This window comes from Manis pentadactyla, chromosome 17, assembly GCF_030020395.1.
Source record: "Manis pentadactyla isolate mManPen7 chromosome 17, mManPen7.hap1, whole genome shotgun sequence".
Classification (NCBI taxonomy): Eukaryota; Metazoa; Chordata; class Mammalia; order Pholidota; family Manidae; genus Manis; species Manis pentadactyla.
This window is the reverse complement of record NC_080035.1, coordinates 58,622,114-58,640,025: the sequence shown is the minus strand read 5'-3', so window position 1 is coordinate 58,640,025 and position 17,912 is coordinate 58,622,114. Positions and strand designations below refer to the sequence as shown.

The following is a 17,912-nucleotide window of genomic DNA, read 5'->3' as shown; positions in this document are numbered from 1 at the left end:
TTTATGCTAAGTTACTTTAGAATATCTATTGCCTTTAGGTGCAATGCAATATATAAGGAAAAGTATTTGAAAATAACTCGCAACATAAGTTAACATTTCACACATCAGGATGGCAACATCCTTCTGACCTTCACTAAAGATGGAATTACCACTACTCATTTTTACAATGCCATGTGAAACAATTAATAATTGACATATGTTTTAAAAAGCAGTATGTTTTAAGGGCTACTGATCTATTCATCTAGAATGAAAGATTGGTGATAGATTATAGATCTCAACTAACTGACTACATAATGCAATTCCAAGTATTTCAATAATGTATAGGCATATATTTTTTTATGACCTTTTTGCCTTTATCCAGACAAAACATATTTAATAATATCCAACAATATAACCTTTTATTATTTTATTAGTACTTATTTTTATTATTATTTTGGAGCAACTCATAGCATCCCAACCATCTACAACACTGCATAAGGTTTACAAGCAACATCAACTACCAATTACTGGGCACATACTTAACATGCCAGACCACATCAAACACATTATATATGATACTTCATGCAATTTTTACAATAACTTTATGAAGTAGCCATTATTATTTGCACTTTTACAGATAACTAAGACTCATAGAGCTTTAATAACCTGACCAAGCTCACACAACTTGTAAAAGAGGCAATCAAAATTTGAGCTCCTTTTTTCCTGGTCCAAACCCCCCCCCCAACTATTAAAAATCTATGATGTGATTTTTTTTTTTAATGAATTGTCTCTAAAAATTAACAAACTAGTTACAGAGCAAGATATACATCTCTCTCTAAGCCTCCATATCCTTATTTTTTAAATGTGAAATATAGAAGAAACTACATGAAATAGTTTGGGGAAATTAAAATGAGATGATGTATATAAAGGATTTAGCACCTTGTCAGTTACATAGAGCTCAGTAAATTATTATTAGTAGTAGTATAACTGTTATTATGTTTTAGTCATGAAACTAAATAATAAAACAAGGTCACTATATAACAGAAAATATTGGATTGTGTGGTACTAGATTGAAAATTCTACAGTTACTCATAGAAGCATAGAGTAGAATGGTGGTTACCAGGGGCTGGAGGTGTGGAAACTGGGGAGATGCTAGTCAAAGTTTCAGTTCTATAATGAATAAGTTCTGGAGATCTACTGTACAGCATTGTGACTGTAGTTAATAATAATGTATTGTATACTTGAAATTTGCTAAAAAATAATATTTTAAATGTTTTTATCACACAAACACACAAAGAAGAAACTATTTTAGGTGACAAATATGTTAATTAGCTTTAATGTGGTAATCATTTCTCAATACATAGATCAATCAAAATATCAATTGTTCATCTTCACATGTACAATGCCTACTTGTCATTACTACCTCAATAAAGTTGGAGAATAAAAGAAAAATCTAGAGTTAAAGAAATGGGAAGTCACTGTGGTGGAAGTTACTCAGGGACGGCTTCATAAAGGAAATGTGCCTTAGGTTTAACCTTTAATATGATTTGCATTAATAGAGAAGCTGCTTATTTCTTACACAAATCCTTAGAATCCATTGATCCTTCAGGCCTTTCTGCTCTCTCAGTCTGGCTAGTGTCCTGCTGGCACACCCCTACCCCAGCACTAATGAATCCTGGCTTAGTTCTCTTCAAAAGAGAAGAGAGAAAATAAAGACCTTACCAAGAAAAATAGTAATTCCCTAAAAGTGGAAGAGATGAGGCAGCAAAGATTCATTTTAAAAACTTAAGCCATCTCAATAAAATTGGAGTTTGGAGGAGAAAAATACATGAGCCCATAAGCCAGAAGAACCTTTGTTCCTTGGTTATTCCATTTATTTATTCAACAAAGCTGTTCAGAAGGCCTGCTATGGGCCGGCACAGAGCTACAGGACAGGCAGACAGCAGTCAGCCAGACAGACATGGCCCCTGCTCTCAGGAAAACTGGAAATGCATAGACACAATCTAGCTGAAATCCAGTAATACATGTGGCATCCTGTGACACCCCCATGAATTCTGGATTGCATGCAAGCTGGATTTTCCATGGTGCCCCCAAAGCACCGGGCTTCACTGCCCACCAGCAGGGACCTTTCTAGTAAGTGACGTGCTCTCAGCTTTGCCCTGACCAACGTGTTTGTTACTGGTTTGACTGATGATACTGTGATACGATATGAATGTAATGCAAAAGTATAAGAGAGACAGCATGATACAAAATATATTGATGGGCTACAAGAGTGGACTGGATTTAATAATATGAAGTTTAATAAAGGCCACAATTTTTTTTGTAAAGGCCACATTTAGGCTGCACTATTTGTGCAGGGAAAGATACATAGATTTCATTGGCCACAAGTTCAATTTGAATCAAAAACATAATACAACTATCAAAAAAGCTAGTACATCCTGGCCATATTAACAATGTAATTTCTAAAATGGGGAAGGTACAGGCTGTGTTCTGTTTGTTACCTATCAGATCATATTGCAGCCCCATACTCAGTTCAGGAAGCCCCACTTTAGAAAGAAACTGGAGCAACTGGGAGATGACAAGTCTCAACACTCAGCCATTTGAGTTTGGGGAGGTCACTGCTTTCATCACGAAGAAGGAAAGACCTGAGGGAGCACAGGAGTTTTCATAAATTCGAAGGACTAGCAAATAGAAGAGAGAGGAGTGTGTGTGTCTGTCTGTCCAGAGCAGAATCTGAACCCCTGGGAAAAAGTTATGTAAGGACAATTTTTAACTTCTTTTCTAAAAATCTCCCCTTTCCAAAGTGGCATGGCTTGTGCCTCTGAATGCTTTAAGCAATTAGTCCCCAGAAACCATCAAACAGAAACCACAAGACCACTCAGGATACTAGGGATACATCACACTGATGTTTGGCCTAGGACCACCGTACAGCTGAATTTCTATGATCCAATGAAACAACCACATCCCATCATGTGGAGAAGAGCTGTCACAGACCGGCCGCACGCTAAGGAAATGCAGGATCAGGAGCACGTGAAAGCAGACGGAAGGGAGCCAGTAGTGGAGGGAGATCAGACCTCAGAATGAGTAGGACTAAGACTTACCAGCAGGCAGAGAGATGTGCCCAGACGACGAGCAAATGAATTCATTCGTTTACTCACTCAACAGATATCCCCTGAGCACTTACTGAAATCCACATACCATCTAGTCACTGGGAATAAAAAAACTCAAAGATGCAGTCCTTGTGCTGGTGAAGCTTACGGATGTGTAGAGGCAGGCAAACGAACGCTTACAGGGCTGGCTGACTGTTGCTGAAACGGGTGTGTAGGGAGAGCCCCGTGAAGCTCAGGAAGAGGCGCCCCAGGTCAGACGGTTTCCCAGGGGCTCACAGAGGGGGCATCTGCAATTCGAGATCTGAAAGATTACCAGGGAGCCATAGAGGAAAACAGAATCCAGAGAGAGGGGAGGCACTTACACCAGTGTGGGTCCGCAAAGGAATGCGGCGTGAGAGAATACGGAGCACATTCTGCATTATATATTCCTCATATGTACTTTTGTTACATATAATAGTATATGACATGTAATAGCACAAAATACAACCCAATATACCTAATACTAAGTAGTTTAAGTGCTGGAAGTGACAGCTGAGGTAAACACGCAACTCTGAAGTGAACATCACGTACATGTGATCCTGAGGATTCGGGTTCGTGGAGGTGCCAGTGAAGAATCTAAGCGGGAAAGTGACGCGGTGCCTTTGGCAGTGATGTGGGAAGCCGGCAGGAGGAAAACCAGGAACCAAGGAAGCGGGTAAGTCGCTCTCTCACTCAGCAAACACTGGCCAGGAGCCCTCTCTGCCGCCACTGGCCTGGATGCCTGGGGGACAGCAGGGCAGCACACGGACGGTCCCTCCACTGTTACGTGACTTACATTCCAGCAAACAAAAATGATTCAGACAGTGAGCAAGGCCAGGAAGGAAGTCAGCAGCGATGCCACGGAGAGGGGCGGGGAGGGCCTGGTCAGGTGAGGCGCTTCTGGGAAGGCGGCACTGACCTGCGGTCTGTGGGGCGAGGGAGACAATCATGAGAAGAGCTTCCAGGAGGAGGAGGGACTGCAGAGGCTCGCCCTCTAAGAGATCTGGGCTCGGGTCCCGGTTCCGCCCCGGGATGAGCAAGGTGTTTAACCACTCTGAGCTTCAGTCTCCTTACCTTTACCTCGATGACAGTAACATTACTCCGGCCTCCTAGTTATTAGGAGGATTAAGCGACGTTAAGTCATAAAAAAGCAATGATGCGATTTGTACTGTGAAATAAGGACTCAACAGCATTTAGGACAGACTGTCCTCATCATTACTGCTGTTGTCACCATCATCGTCATCCTTCAGATCAGACGCGAGAATTCCAGTTATAGAACTTACCAGCTACAATCCAGGGTAAAAACAAGGGTGCCTGAATTAGTGCAGCAGGGGTCGGGGAGAGGAGACAAAAACAAAAGACGTAAGCAAGTAAAACTAACAGGACTTGATGACTAGTAGAAAAAGGGGACTATTTGGATGATGGTGGAGCCCATGGACCTGCACACTGAGGCGACAAGGGGGATAAATCACAGATATTTAGTGCAGAAAGGTGACATCACTGTGAACTAAGAAAGTAAGACTGTCACTCCAAAGAAGGAACTGGGAGCTTCAGGTCAAAGAAGGCATCTTTGCACAGCCCCAGTTGGGGCTGATCCAGGAAATAGATGAAATGATTTATTAGACCCTCTGGCCCCTTTTCCCGTGTGCTCCTCCTTTTCTAGTCCCCTTACTAGCTCCTCCTTGCAGGAGAGGAAAGCTGCTCGTCTGATCAGAAGCCTAGGATACTGACTGAGCCATAGCTTTTCCTTGTGGGGGAATAACTGTGCCTTAGAAGGTCAACCCTCAGGCCCCAGTCTCTCCTCTCCACCCTCCTCCATGCGTTAGGCTGAGCTGGGTAAAGTGCCCCCTCAGAGAGAACTTGACCAACAAGAGTAGCTAGGGACCCCGTCTGATTTCTCAAGTAGAATAGAATGCAAGGAAGTAAAACTAACAGGACTTGATCACATACTATTGCTTACATCCAGATCACATAATATTAAATACCTGCCGTTCTGAACATGTCTTTCAAAATTCTTACATACTCCCCAAGGCTGAAACCACATTCAGCCATCCCAAGTTCACACTCACTGGTTTGAAAGTACAAGACTTAAAAGATGATACAGAGAAATGGAGAGAGATCCTATGCATGTACTTGAGGTGACTTAATACTATGAAATTATCACATATATATTTAATACAATATCGGTCACAATTCCAATTAGGTTTTTGAGGAACTTGATATACTCAATCCAAAACTTTAATGAAAGAGTAAACATCTGTGAAAAAACAGCTTCACAAAAGAAGAACAAGGGGTAGGGGGGACATTTGCTCTGTTTGATATTTAGAAATGCCACAAAACCATAGGAACAACAACAGTACGGTATTGTGCAAGAGACAAATGAACCAATGAGCAGAATAGGAATCTCAGAGACAGAGCCATGTACACAGAGGGGATAGGTAAGCTGACACACTATATGGAGAAAAATAAAACTGGATCTGTATGTAACACCTTTCAAAAAGGTGGATTCCAGATGGACTGAAGGCCAAAATGTGAAAGGCAATAAAATTAAATTTAGCAGTGAATAGTATAGGAGAATATCTTTGTGAAATTGAGGGGACAAACTTCTTCAAACCTGCAACACACAGAAGTGATGCATATCCTTAGATCAAAACTGAGTGTTTCTCTTCAGCAGAGGCCACCGTGGGCAAGGTCAGAGGGCAACAGTTGAGATACTCTACAATCTCCAAGATTAAAAATGAACTGATCTCTAGAATACAAAAGGACCCTGTGTAATCTCCAAACTACAAGGTCAGGGAAGATAGCAACTGCACGGGGAAAATGAGTGAAGGCTGTGAACTGGTGGATTACAGGAAAGGAGACCCAAAAGACAGAAGGCAATGTAGAGATGCTCAGACTCGGACGCACACGAACTAAAACAACAAGGTAGCCCAGCACACCCACTGAAGAGGTGAAAATCAGGAAGCTGGATGGTGCTCGGTGATGGGCTTGTGGAGACAACAGAACCTCAGGTGCCTTCGGGGGGAGTATAATACAGAATGTTGCAGTCATTCTGGGGAGCAATTTTACATTATTTTTGTTAAATTAAACATGCATATATCCCATGACCCAGAAATCCTGCTCCTGGGCACATATCCTTGAAGAAAATTTCTACATGAGTCCTTAAGTGGATATGTATGAAAATATTTATCACTACATTAGTGGTTGGGTGGGGGGAGAAGCAACATGATGTCCATCACTAGGGCAATGTGATAGGTACATATGTGCTGCAAGTAGAAGCTCGGACTAGATCTATGCATAGCAGCCAGGATAAGACTTAAAAACATACTACAGGATTAAAAAATGCTTTGTAATGAAATCTGTAATGCAATATCAATTATTTAAATGAAAACAGTGCACACAAAGCCATATGTGCTTTATGAAAACACACAAACAGCAGGATGCACATCAAATGCACTAGAATGGTTGCCAGGAAGAAGTGGGAAAAGGACAAATAGAAAATGGATAAAAGAGGAATGAATGAAGGAATGAATGAAACAGACAGACTCACATATAACAGCAGGGCCTTGTGTGATGACAACATACCAGGACTTGATGGGGATGATTAGCACACACCTGTGTCCTGAGATTCCCAAAGTAAGTTAGTAAATAAACAAATACAAGTATGTCAAAGAAATTTGAGGGAAGTACAAAAACTTCTCATTCTGGTCCTCTTAGAAGTTTCTCCTAGGAAATTTATTTCCCAAATCTTAAAAGTTAAAAATTTTAACATTTTCCAACCTAGCAATTATTCAAACTTTTAAGACAGATGTAATGCTCAAAAATAAAATGTCACAGAATTCTAGAAGGTCAAGAAGGGAAACGCCTAGGATGCCTAACCCTGTGTTCACGTTGGGCACAAACTGCACACCCAGCTTGTCCCACGTCTTTGGTGTTCCCAGTGAGGCGAATGTGCCACTTCCCAGGATGCCCATTCTGCAATTAGCAACTTTGGTTACTGAAAATCCTTCCCAACGCTGCACCAAAATCTGGACACCAGCAATTTTTAAAATCTATTCTTCCTAAAAGTAAGCTCAAAGATGAGCGATCTCTTATTCTTAAAACATGTTCTACAATTTTAGGGAAGGAAAAAATAAGCAAACCAAAAAAACATTGTGGGTCCCATGTCAGTCTTAGAGATTCTGGGCTCAGGAGTAAGTGAACAAGTCAAGCGACTTTCAAACTTCTCTATGGCCCTGAGGCAAGCCTAGAGAGAGGGTGTCTTGAGTCTCTAAACCCTAGGAGAAGGCGCGGTTGCTGCACGCTGTCCCTCCAGCTCCAGTAACATCATTCCATCGTAGTCAGGCAGCAGAATGGCAAGATGCAGGCAGATAAGTTTGCCAGTTGTTGAAAACTTCCCTCAGAGGCCACAGTTAACAAGGCCTTTCTGCCAACGAAATTTCCTGTCCTAAATTCTGTGATCCCTCAGTAGCATCCTGCTTAGGATCCAGACGGAACCAGGTATTCCCCAGAACTCCAACTTAACTGAGGACCACAGTGAGGGCCCCATCTACCACCCACTGACCCTGATGCTGAGGAAAAAAAAAGAAATGAAAACTGATACTCTTCAGCAAGAGCCACCTGTTCTAACACATTTCACTCCACTTCTCCTTAAACAATGGCATGCCTTCACATGCAGGAAGAGCTCTAAGAGCCAATACTGATGATATGTTTTATTTGAACTTTAACTTTCATTTCACCATATTCACTTGTCTTGCTAAGACAGAGGGGGAGGGTGGGACAAAGTTTGCTGTGAAGGTTCTTTAGGGAAAAGCAGAGAATATTAATTGCTTCCTTGACCTTTAGCTGAATGCGTCCTCTGGGCCTCCCTGCATACTCCCTGACAAGTCACCTGAGGTATCAGGGATTAATAGCTGCTGGAGCACACAAAACCCCAGGAGTATCTCCTAAAGTTCCAATTTTGATAGAAAAACTTGGCCAGTGAATATTTTCTGCTACAATCTGACGTCTCTGACTTTGCACTTTCTTTTAAAGGTTAGTTGACCAGATCGGTGTGGCTGTCCTAACAATGACAGCGTGAGAACAAGGCAGTCCTGGTTCTTTCAGTCTGGCTAAATAAATGAAGCTAGTCATTTTTTGTACGAATAACCATTATCTTTTCCTTTATGAGGAAATATTTTAAAGTATATATGTGAATATAGTATTATACTTGAAAATTACTTGCACCTCCCAAAATAATGGATCTTTGAAGAGATTTCATGAAACAACATTAACCACTACTAACTCTATATACACTCTAAACAAGTACAACTCTATCATATATGGTAATTTGAAATTAGTTATACATCTAGGATGTCTATGTATCATATAGAAAACATTATCAGGCTGTGTAAAATTAAAATTTAATTGATGTTTTATATTAATATTCTCTTCTGCTTTCAAATACTATATGAACACCATAGGCATTTCATAAGAAGTAAATGTCATAAAATTAGCATAATTTATAACAGGAAACCAAAATATAAAGAACTTGGTCACTTAAAATAATTTGTCTAGATGTATCATATGGGATTTTAAAAGCAAACACACATACAATTATTTCCATCTTAAAGCTTTGGCTGCTGTTTTTCAGCATTAACTTCTATTTAAAGATTTTTGGGGTAACAATTTTAATAGTAGCTATTTATTTAAATCTAAAGACATGTTTAATATTAAGTTTTAGCAATATTAACACCCATTTCAAGGTTGATAACAAGAACCTTCTCGGTTTAATGGAAATAGCTGCACTATTATAAAGACATGCCTGCCCTAAGGTAGCCTTGTACTAAAAGGGAGAAATCTATGCTCCAAACATAACACGTAAGAACATGTTCCTCAAAGTATATGCTTAGTTATCTGCTGAATATGGTATTGAATCTTAAGAAGATTCATGAATGAGTAGATATTCTTTGGTTTTTAGTTAAGCTTTGAAGAGCAATTTCCTCCAAAAATTACTAGCATTATCATAGAATGGAATTCTAATTTACATTTCTGAAGAATAATTTTTCACACATATTCCCCCCTTGCCATCTGGCATTTAGGCCCCAGGACAAACAATTAAAACAGGGGAATGTTACACAGAATGCTGACTTTTGCTCCCTATACATAAAGCAGAAAACTTCTGATATCTATACCTTTAGATAAATGCTCCCTACTATAATCTTAGAGTATTATTTTATTAATGATTTTAGTATTGAAACATATTAAATCACATTGTAAATAAAACATAATCAAGACAGTATTACAATTATGTTGCTATCTTGGGCTTGTCTATTTTAATGCCTTTTGATCCAAAAATCTTCATACCATTTTCCTGCTATTAAATCTTTGCTGATAGTGAACAAAACCCACCAGTGCTCTTCTTCTGAGAATTAAAGGGGTTTCAAGTACGAGGTGAAAATTAGCAAGATTCTGCCACATTACAATGATGCTTTTCTTAAGAGAAAAAAATTCAGCAGTGAACCGGCTTCCAAGTATGGATTGCAGCAAGCCTTCAAAAATAGAGGCTGTCTATAGTCTTCTCTTTTATATTTTTAAAGTCAGTAACAACAATAATAAGTGGAAGGGTCAAATCACAGAAATAAACCCCCCCCAAACAAATTCTTTAATAGCTATGACAACTGATTTAAACTGCCATGGCTGTCGTGAAAACCTGTCAGCAAAATTTAAAGTAAAAACCTCTATGTGAAAGAGACTGTCATTCAGCTGAATCTTCTATTCAAAGATGAATGTCATGTACTTCTTAGAAATATCTAGAGTTTTTTTTTCTTAAAGATGCTAAAGATATTTTCAGATTAGTAAATGGTCACAGGCTAACCTGAAAGACAGAATTCTGAATGCCTCAGCAATGTCAAGGTCTCGGGGCCTTTCTGTTGAAAGGCCTAATTCCTAAGATTTCACAAATATTTTTTGTCTGGAGTTTTGTTTAGTTCCAAGAACATACAGAGGCTGTAACTTTAATCAAGTGGATCAAATGATACTACATTTACAGAAGAAAGAAAGACATGTTTGAACTGAAATTAAAAAAATAAAAAAACTGCTCAGGATGGAAGTAGGAAAAAAAAATTAGTTGTACTCAAAGTGTGCTGCAGCAATCACAGTAAGGACAGACAACTGAACAAACACCAGTGGGGCGTGAGAAGCACAATAACAGAAATTGTGCTTTGGGAAGCCCCACTGGTGGGTTGGATCAGGAGAAGCGTTCGCAAGGAGGGAGGAGGCACTTGCGCTGAGCTGGAGGGACAAGGAGGCTGCTGGGCAGTAAAGGGAGGAAGCAAGGTCAAGGGAGATGAAGCATCCACCACGCCACAGAGGCGGCTTGGGGAGCTGGCGCAAGAGTCACAGTGCTGACGTGAAACGTGCACGCTCAGGTGGGGTAGGAAACAGGCCCACAGAGGCAGCTTGACATCAGACTGGTGGGAACAAATAGAACACATGTTGAACAATTTTCTCATAGAGAACAAATGTTCACCTTTGTTCTGTAAGGTGAGGAGAGCCAGTAAAGATCATTAGGACAGGAATGGACGTGATCAAATTTGATATTCAAGAACTTCCCTCTGGAGGCAGCAGTTGAAGTCCAGGTTAGAAGCTAATTAGAAGACTTGCAATAATCTAGGTAAAAGCAGTACTGGGTCAAGGAGTCAACTATGGGTTTGTGAGCTTTTGAAGTAGTGGTAGACCTACCCTCAAGGGTAATAATTGACATTCAAACTTGACATTCAAACCTGACTTTTGAAGATATTGAAGCAGATTGTTATATTTAAGAGTGATTTTTGTTTAATATATGGAAAGTGTATGAGATATTCAGATTACTTTTTAAACATGTAGAATGTGCTGATGAATGATTCTCATATTGGTAACTGTAGGTGCTCTACTACTCCAAATGCATCGCCTTGGACTGGAGTTTGGTGTTTCTTAAACAGCAATGAGTCACCCAAACTTTCTTCTACATATATTAAGGCAATATTGCTTATAAAATCCATATTGCCCATTAACCCAACTCTCTAAAGACCTATGAAGGTCCTCGTGAAAGATTTTCACGAGCTATCCTTAACTAAGACATTCAACTTGATCCTGAAAAGAATCAAGTGACTGGTGACCAGAAATACAAGATCATCACTAATGAGCAAATTTTAAGTCCAGCCCGCAGGCCTCAGATGCAGCTAACTCATTCATTCACTCATCTGTTGAGTACTTAGGCACTATGAACACAAAGACAGGGCAACATACAAGCACTGTAATAGAGACTTAACTAGTTCACTCAAAAACAGAAAGAGAAGATTCTCATCTCGGAGGTCAAGTAACAGAGGGCAAGACGCCATACTTAGCAAATGACATGCGCAAAAGCCCACTGGCAAAAAGGCTTCTGACCAACTTTTCAACTCGGGAAACCCTGAACACTGGAATATAAGTGGGGCATGTAGGGATGTAGCATGAGCTACAACACTGCAAGTCACGCTAAGAAGTCTAAATTTTACCCTTTGGGAAATAATGAAGCACAGAAGAATTTTAAGCAGAAGGCAAATGTGACAAAATTTGATTTCGTAAGAAGATCGTGCAGCTATGAAAAAAGAGCTAGAGAAGATAAAGAAATGGAGCCAACCCAGAGTAGGGACAGCCAGTTAGAAGGCAGCCTCAGCAATCAAGAGAGGAAATAATAAAGACCCGAATCAAGGCAATTGAAGCTGCAAACAGGGAGTGAGAGGTAGGGGGTCTACCAGGAGGTGAATCAGGGGGATGTAACAGTGAAGGGTGAGAACAGGGGAAAGAGGAGGATGCCTCCAGGTTTCTGGGTAGCCTGGAAAATGATGCCATACATGCAGAGGGGCAAATCTGCAAAAGAAAATTATTTTTATATTAATCTGTGCTATGCCGTGATGGCCATGGAGGTTGTGCTGCTCAGATGAAGAGAACCTGCTGCAGGGAGCAGAGCTGCCCGACAGTGCCAGCACCTGTCCCTCTGGCTCCTCGGAGGCCAAGGTTCCCCCTGCAGCTGTCCACTAAAGCCAGCCCCTTCCTGTTCCAGAGGCCAGGACACTCCTCTCGTGGGCAACTGCTGCTCCGTGACTGCTCATCGGCCTGGCAAGACTTCCTTGGAACTGTGCTACAGCCGGAGGCTCTTCCTGCCCAAACAGCTCCCTCTCCTCACTGGCGTCAGCCCTGCATCCGGATCTGAGGGCTCCGCCTGCCTGCTTCTGTTCCTTTCTCTTTATGCCCCACAAACATTTCCCCCAATAAATCAGTCCTGCATGTTCAATCCCATTTTGGCATCTACTTCTTGAAGGAGCTGAACTAACACACGGCAGCATGGAGGACATCACGTAAGCAGTTGGAGGGGCAGATTTGGGTGTCATTGTGCACAGGAATCACTGCCCCTGGCTTAGAATGAACCTGCTCCTTGCCTTCAGACCCTGAGGAGCACACCGATGTTTCATAACACATTGCTACGTGTGCTAACGGCTGGAGGGTGGCTGTTGGCAAGAGGTAGGCAACATAAGATATTTGGAATAGTTATGTGGATGAGGTTTTAGACCACTTCGATTAAATTTAGCATTAGAAACCACAGGCAGAGGAATTTTTAGCATCTACCATAGTCCTAACATTAATCTGTGGATAAACTAAGTGACATCCTATAATTCTTGGATCTTCAGGCTGTGTTAAAATAAGAACTGGACTATGGGTTTGTTCCATCCTTTCCAAGCACAAGATACTAAGTACAAAAGCATTAGGACAGGTAAAGTCAATATCCCTCAGCACTTCAGAACTCAGCATTCCTCTGTTTAGTGGAAGTCTTCCCAGCAAAATGCCATCTGACACTGCCCAACAGCACACACTTAGTTGACTCACCACTGTGCCTGTGAACTTACTTTTAAAGCTTTAACTGGCTATATAAATATGATTATGGGGTGTGTTTGTTCATGTTATAAAATATTTTAATGAGTTCCATCTCAACCTTACCTTGAACTTCTTCCATTCCCTCTGTAATTTGCCAAATCATATGCACAGTTAAAACTAAGCATTGCAACAAGTAGAAATGATGATGACATTTTATTGATAAACCACACAGGAATTGCATCTTCATGCAAATCATCTAAATGGCTAGATTCTCTAAGTGATTACAATTTTTAATGTTTAGGTGTGCAAAAATCACTACAGTAAAGCCATTTGTGTTTAAGCCACACAGGTTGCCAACAGTGGGCATACACCCAGCTTTCTTGGCCTAATGATCTACTCATCTAGGTAGAGGACACCTGGTTAAGCTAAAAAAAGGAAGTAAAACAGGACTATAGTCCTTAGAAAACATCCACAATGTGTAGATAAAGGAAAAAGACAAAGAAAGAAGGCAAGATAATTAAATTTGTACTACAACTGTCCAGCAAAAACATGGTAAAAATTCTTCTAGTCTATGTCAAGAGTGTTATGTCTGCACTTTTTAGCTCAGGACTATGCAGATAGTTATATGATATAGTCTATGCAAAGTCACACTTGATATTTAAGATGGATGTAAAAACAGTAGGTCAATCTCAAATAACTACAATAATAGTAGAATTCAAACTTAAGTTCTCCTTACACCAAGAGGTCAAATTACATTATGTATCTGCCTCAATTTATATGTCAGAGGGACAATAAACTCAGGCTAGAAATGTTTTTGTAGTCTAAAAATCATCTTTCATGCAATCATTCATTAACACTTGTAGCTTTACACTAAATTATTTTTATCTCTCTTGCAGTCTTCCTATCTGAAAAGAAGTAACACAAAAATCACAATCATGTATTTAGTGAAGAGCATTTGGGGAAAACAATTATTCCATTTTTACAGATTAAATAAAAATTCTAAATACTTAGCAAGTCTATATATCTAATTTATTGTCTATCAAAAGTATCTAACACATCAGAATTATAAACATAGTTATAGCAGTAGACATTAAACATTATTAGAGATATTCACAGGTTAGCAAACACAAGCCAAATACAATATGCAATTAATGTTGCGTAAAGGTCCTAGCTCTCTTTAAGACATTAGTGAACACTGCAGAGGTAAGCATTTATATTCTAATAGTTGCTTGTTTTCTTAAAATTGGTCAAATTACATAAGGAACCATAAAATAATTTACCTTTTTGAGCTTCTGGATCCATTAAGGGATGAACTAATGGATGGCTATGTATTGATGCTTTCTTCATGGTTTCTTGAAAACTAGGCAAATAATACACCAAAATATCAAATGGCAATGATTAAAATGTGCATTAAGAGCTTTTACGTTTACCTAATAAAGTTTAACATAAAACATAGCAGAGAAAATTATGTTAAAATACATATTTTAGAAAGACCACCAAAACACAATCTATCCAGTACAAATTAAAATTCAGACAAAGGTTTTAGAGTCAGAAATTTTAGAAGCTGCTGGCAAAACAAAACACATTCTTCACCAGACATGACTTCAATGATCACAAAGAACGGCATCATCTTTATATTTCTAGTCAGATAGCAATACTAATACTTAAGAAGTGATTTAAACACTGGGAGACAATGTAGTTTATTCAGTGTAGTGAAAAATATAGTATTAATCTAAAATAAAGCTTCCTACATAGCAACAGACGCAAAGATCACTTGTTCCTGTCAATGTGTCATTAGCATGGCTCCAGTGTCAAACAGCCCAGTCACCAAAAGGTCATTTAAGTACCTTCTCCTTTAAAGATTCCATTCCATCTCAGCAAACATATTTAACATTGAAGAAATTACATTATGTCTCTCAAATAAAGCACATCATAAGCTTAAACTAGCTCTGATTCCAACTTTGGAAAACAACGATTTGATGTTTTACATCTCTGTTTTGGCTCACAAAATAATTACTGTACAACCATGAATTTACATAGCACTCCTTTCTTCCAAGGATCCCAAAACACTTTTCACAGCCACCACATTTTCTTTATAGTATGCCTCAGTAAGTTAGAAAACTAATTATTTTTCCTACCGTTTACAAACGAGGAGAACATAAGGTAAAGTCATGCTCCTGAGGTCACATGGTTAAACAGTAGTCAAAGTGGCCACAGGTTTTGTTCCCAATTTAGTTTTATCTTCCATTAAAGAAAGCAGCCTTATTATACAAAGTCAGCCTGAAGGTCAAATTTATTAAATGTTAAGTCTGGACCTACCTACAAGAGTTAGCTGCGTTTCTAGGAGGTTAAGAAGTATCATCCACAGCTTTTGTTTGCTGATAAGCTCTCTGATAGTGCCTGGAAGAGACGAGCACCAAAGCACGCAGTTTACTACTGCGCATGCCAGCAGCGAGTCCTCCCAGACGGGATTAGGATCCCGACAGCTGCAGCGTCGGAGCCGCTGCTTACACAGCAAGGAGGTTGGAACACCCATAAATAAGGGGACTGAAGAGCAGTAGGAATACTCCATGTGAATGTCTCGTGAACAGAGCTGGAGCCAACAGATGAAACCACTCCCACAAGAGTGAAGACTGGGCGAGGAGATCCGTTTTTTAACTTCAGAGCCAATAGTTATTTAAGGCTCCACAGCTTTTGACGTCCCATGCAGCCAAGTCTCGTATTTTTCACATCACCTGTCTGGGTGCAAACACCGTTTCTGGAATGAGACAACCACACCAGAATGTTTGAGAATGTGTGCGGCAGTCCTCTGTGTGCAGGAATCAAGTCATGATTTCCCACTTAGACTGAGCAGGACGGCTGAGGGTGTGTGTCCCCCACACCTGCACGTGTGCATGCAGGACTGTTCCGGCTCTCTGAAAATATCCTTCCTAAAAAGTTTTTACAGGTTACAGAATCAAGCAACATTGTAAAGTCAAACAAAATTAGGAGCATGGGTACGGCTTCTAAGAAATACTTTATATACCATGATATATATATATATATATATGTATATATATATATATATATATATATATATATATATATGTATGTATTTATGTACGTATATGAAGTTGAGATCATGTTAACAATATTAAACAGGACTAGCAGTCTGGGAGCGTAACTTTAGTTATTCTTGTCAATAATTAGCTTGTGATTTTAGGCACTTGGTGTGTTTCTTGCCTTTTTCATCTAAAAAACAGGTATATGAAAACACACGATATATATTTGGGGGATGAATGTTGCAGATAAAAACACTCTGGAGAGCCAACATGGCAGCGTGAGTAGGACAGTAGGAATCTCCCCCCAAAAACATATATACTTTTGAAAATACAACAAACACAACTAGCCCTAAAAGAGAGACCAGAAGACACAGGACAGTGGCCAGACTGCAGCTACACCAGCGAGAACCCAGCGCCTGGTGAAGGGGGTGAGATACAAGCCCCGGCCCGGCGGGACCCGAGCGCCCCTCCCCCCAGCTCCCGGCGGGAGAAGAATAGGCAGAGCGGGAGGGAGACGGAGCCCAGGACTGCCGAACACCCAGCCCCAGCCATCCGGGCCAGAGCGCAGACACAGTGCGTGCCCAGGGGGCCCTGGATACTGGGGGAACAGGGAGTAAGACCTCTGAGCGGGTGCCGAAGCTCATGCCCCTGTGACAAAGAAAAGCGGGGGCTTTTTGAAAGTCTTAAAGGGACAGGGACTTAACAGCTTGACGGAAACAACCCAGGTCAGAGTACAGCAGCTGGAAATTACAGGGAAAACCGGGTGCACTAACCCCCTGGGCAACAGCTCTGAGACCCCTCACGGAGGCAAACAGTCAAGCAGCCCCCCCATCCATCACCCCACCGGGCGCTGCGAAAGCAGAGAAGCAGCCTGAGACAAATTCCGCCCACAGAAAGGGAAATTCCTCCCTTCCGGCCGGGCAAGACACAAAGACCCAGTCTACACGCAATTACCCAACACAAGCCACTAGGGGTCGCAGTTGTCCCAGTAAAGAAAGGCCAGTAGCAAGGGAAAAGTTTGGCCCTCCCAGCTGACAGTCAATAGCACCTGTTAACATGAAAAGGCAAAAAAATATGACCCAGACAAGACTAACCCAGACAGCTTTGGCATCTGCTACATCTTCCCCTGAGAAGGAATCTGGGGAGATAGATTTAGCCAGTCTTCCTGAAAAAGAATTCAAAACAAAAGTCATAACCATGCTGATGGACTTGCAGAGAAATATGCAAGAACTAAGGAAGGAGAATTCAAAAATAAAACAAGCTCTGGAAGGACTTCAAAACAGAGTGGATGAGATGCAAGAGACCATAAATGGACTAGAAAACAGAGAACAGGAATGCAGAGAAGCTGATGCAGAGAGAGAAAAAAGGATCTCCAGGAATGAAAGAACTTTAAGAGAGCTGAGTGACCAATCGAAAAGGAACAATATAAGAATTATAGGTATTCCAGAAGAAGTAGAGAGAGAAAAGGGGATAGAAAATGTCTTTGAAGAAATAATTGCTGAAAATTTCCCCAAACTAGGGGAAGAAATGGCCTCTCAGACCACAGAGGTACACAGAACTCCCATGACAAGGGACCCAAGGAGGGCAACACCAAGACACATAATAATTAAAATGGCAAAGATCAAAGACAAGGACAAAGTATTACAGGCAGCCAGAGAGAAAAAAAAGGTTACCTACAAAGGAAAACCCATCAGGCTATCAACAGACTTCTCAACAGAAACCCTACAGGCCAGAAGAGAATGGCATGATATACTTAATGCAATGAAACAGAAGGGCCTCGAACCAAGACTACTGTATCCAGCACGAATATCATTTAAATATGAAGGAGGGATTAAACAATTCCCAGACCAGCAAAAGTTGAGGGAATTTGCCTCCCACAAACCACCTCTAC

General features: G+C 40.6%; 1 protein-coding gene across 3 annotated transcripts in view; it reads right to left on the bottom strand.

The window, feature by feature from the left end:
- Positions 1-15,945, bottom strand: part of LOC118916634 (protein-lysine methyltransferase METTL21E) — a 54,322-nt gene extending 38,377 nt beyond the window's left edge. The window contains exons 1-2 of one of the 3 annotated variants that reach the window (XM_057494448.1): positions 15,300-15,945; positions 14,261-14,340 (exon numbers count right to left, since the gene is read on the bottom strand). In XM_057494448.1, the coding sequence (XP_057350431.1) occupies positions 14,261-14,327 (67 nt within the window). In that variant the 5' untranslated portion in view covers positions 14,328-14,340; positions 15,300-15,945. The remainder of the gene's footprint in view (positions 1-14,260; positions 14,341-15,299) is intronic. The other 2 variants (XM_036893737.2, XM_057494449.1) reach the window with 2 other exon arrangements.
- Between the last annotated feature and the right edge of the window lie 1,967 nt (positions 15,946-17,912).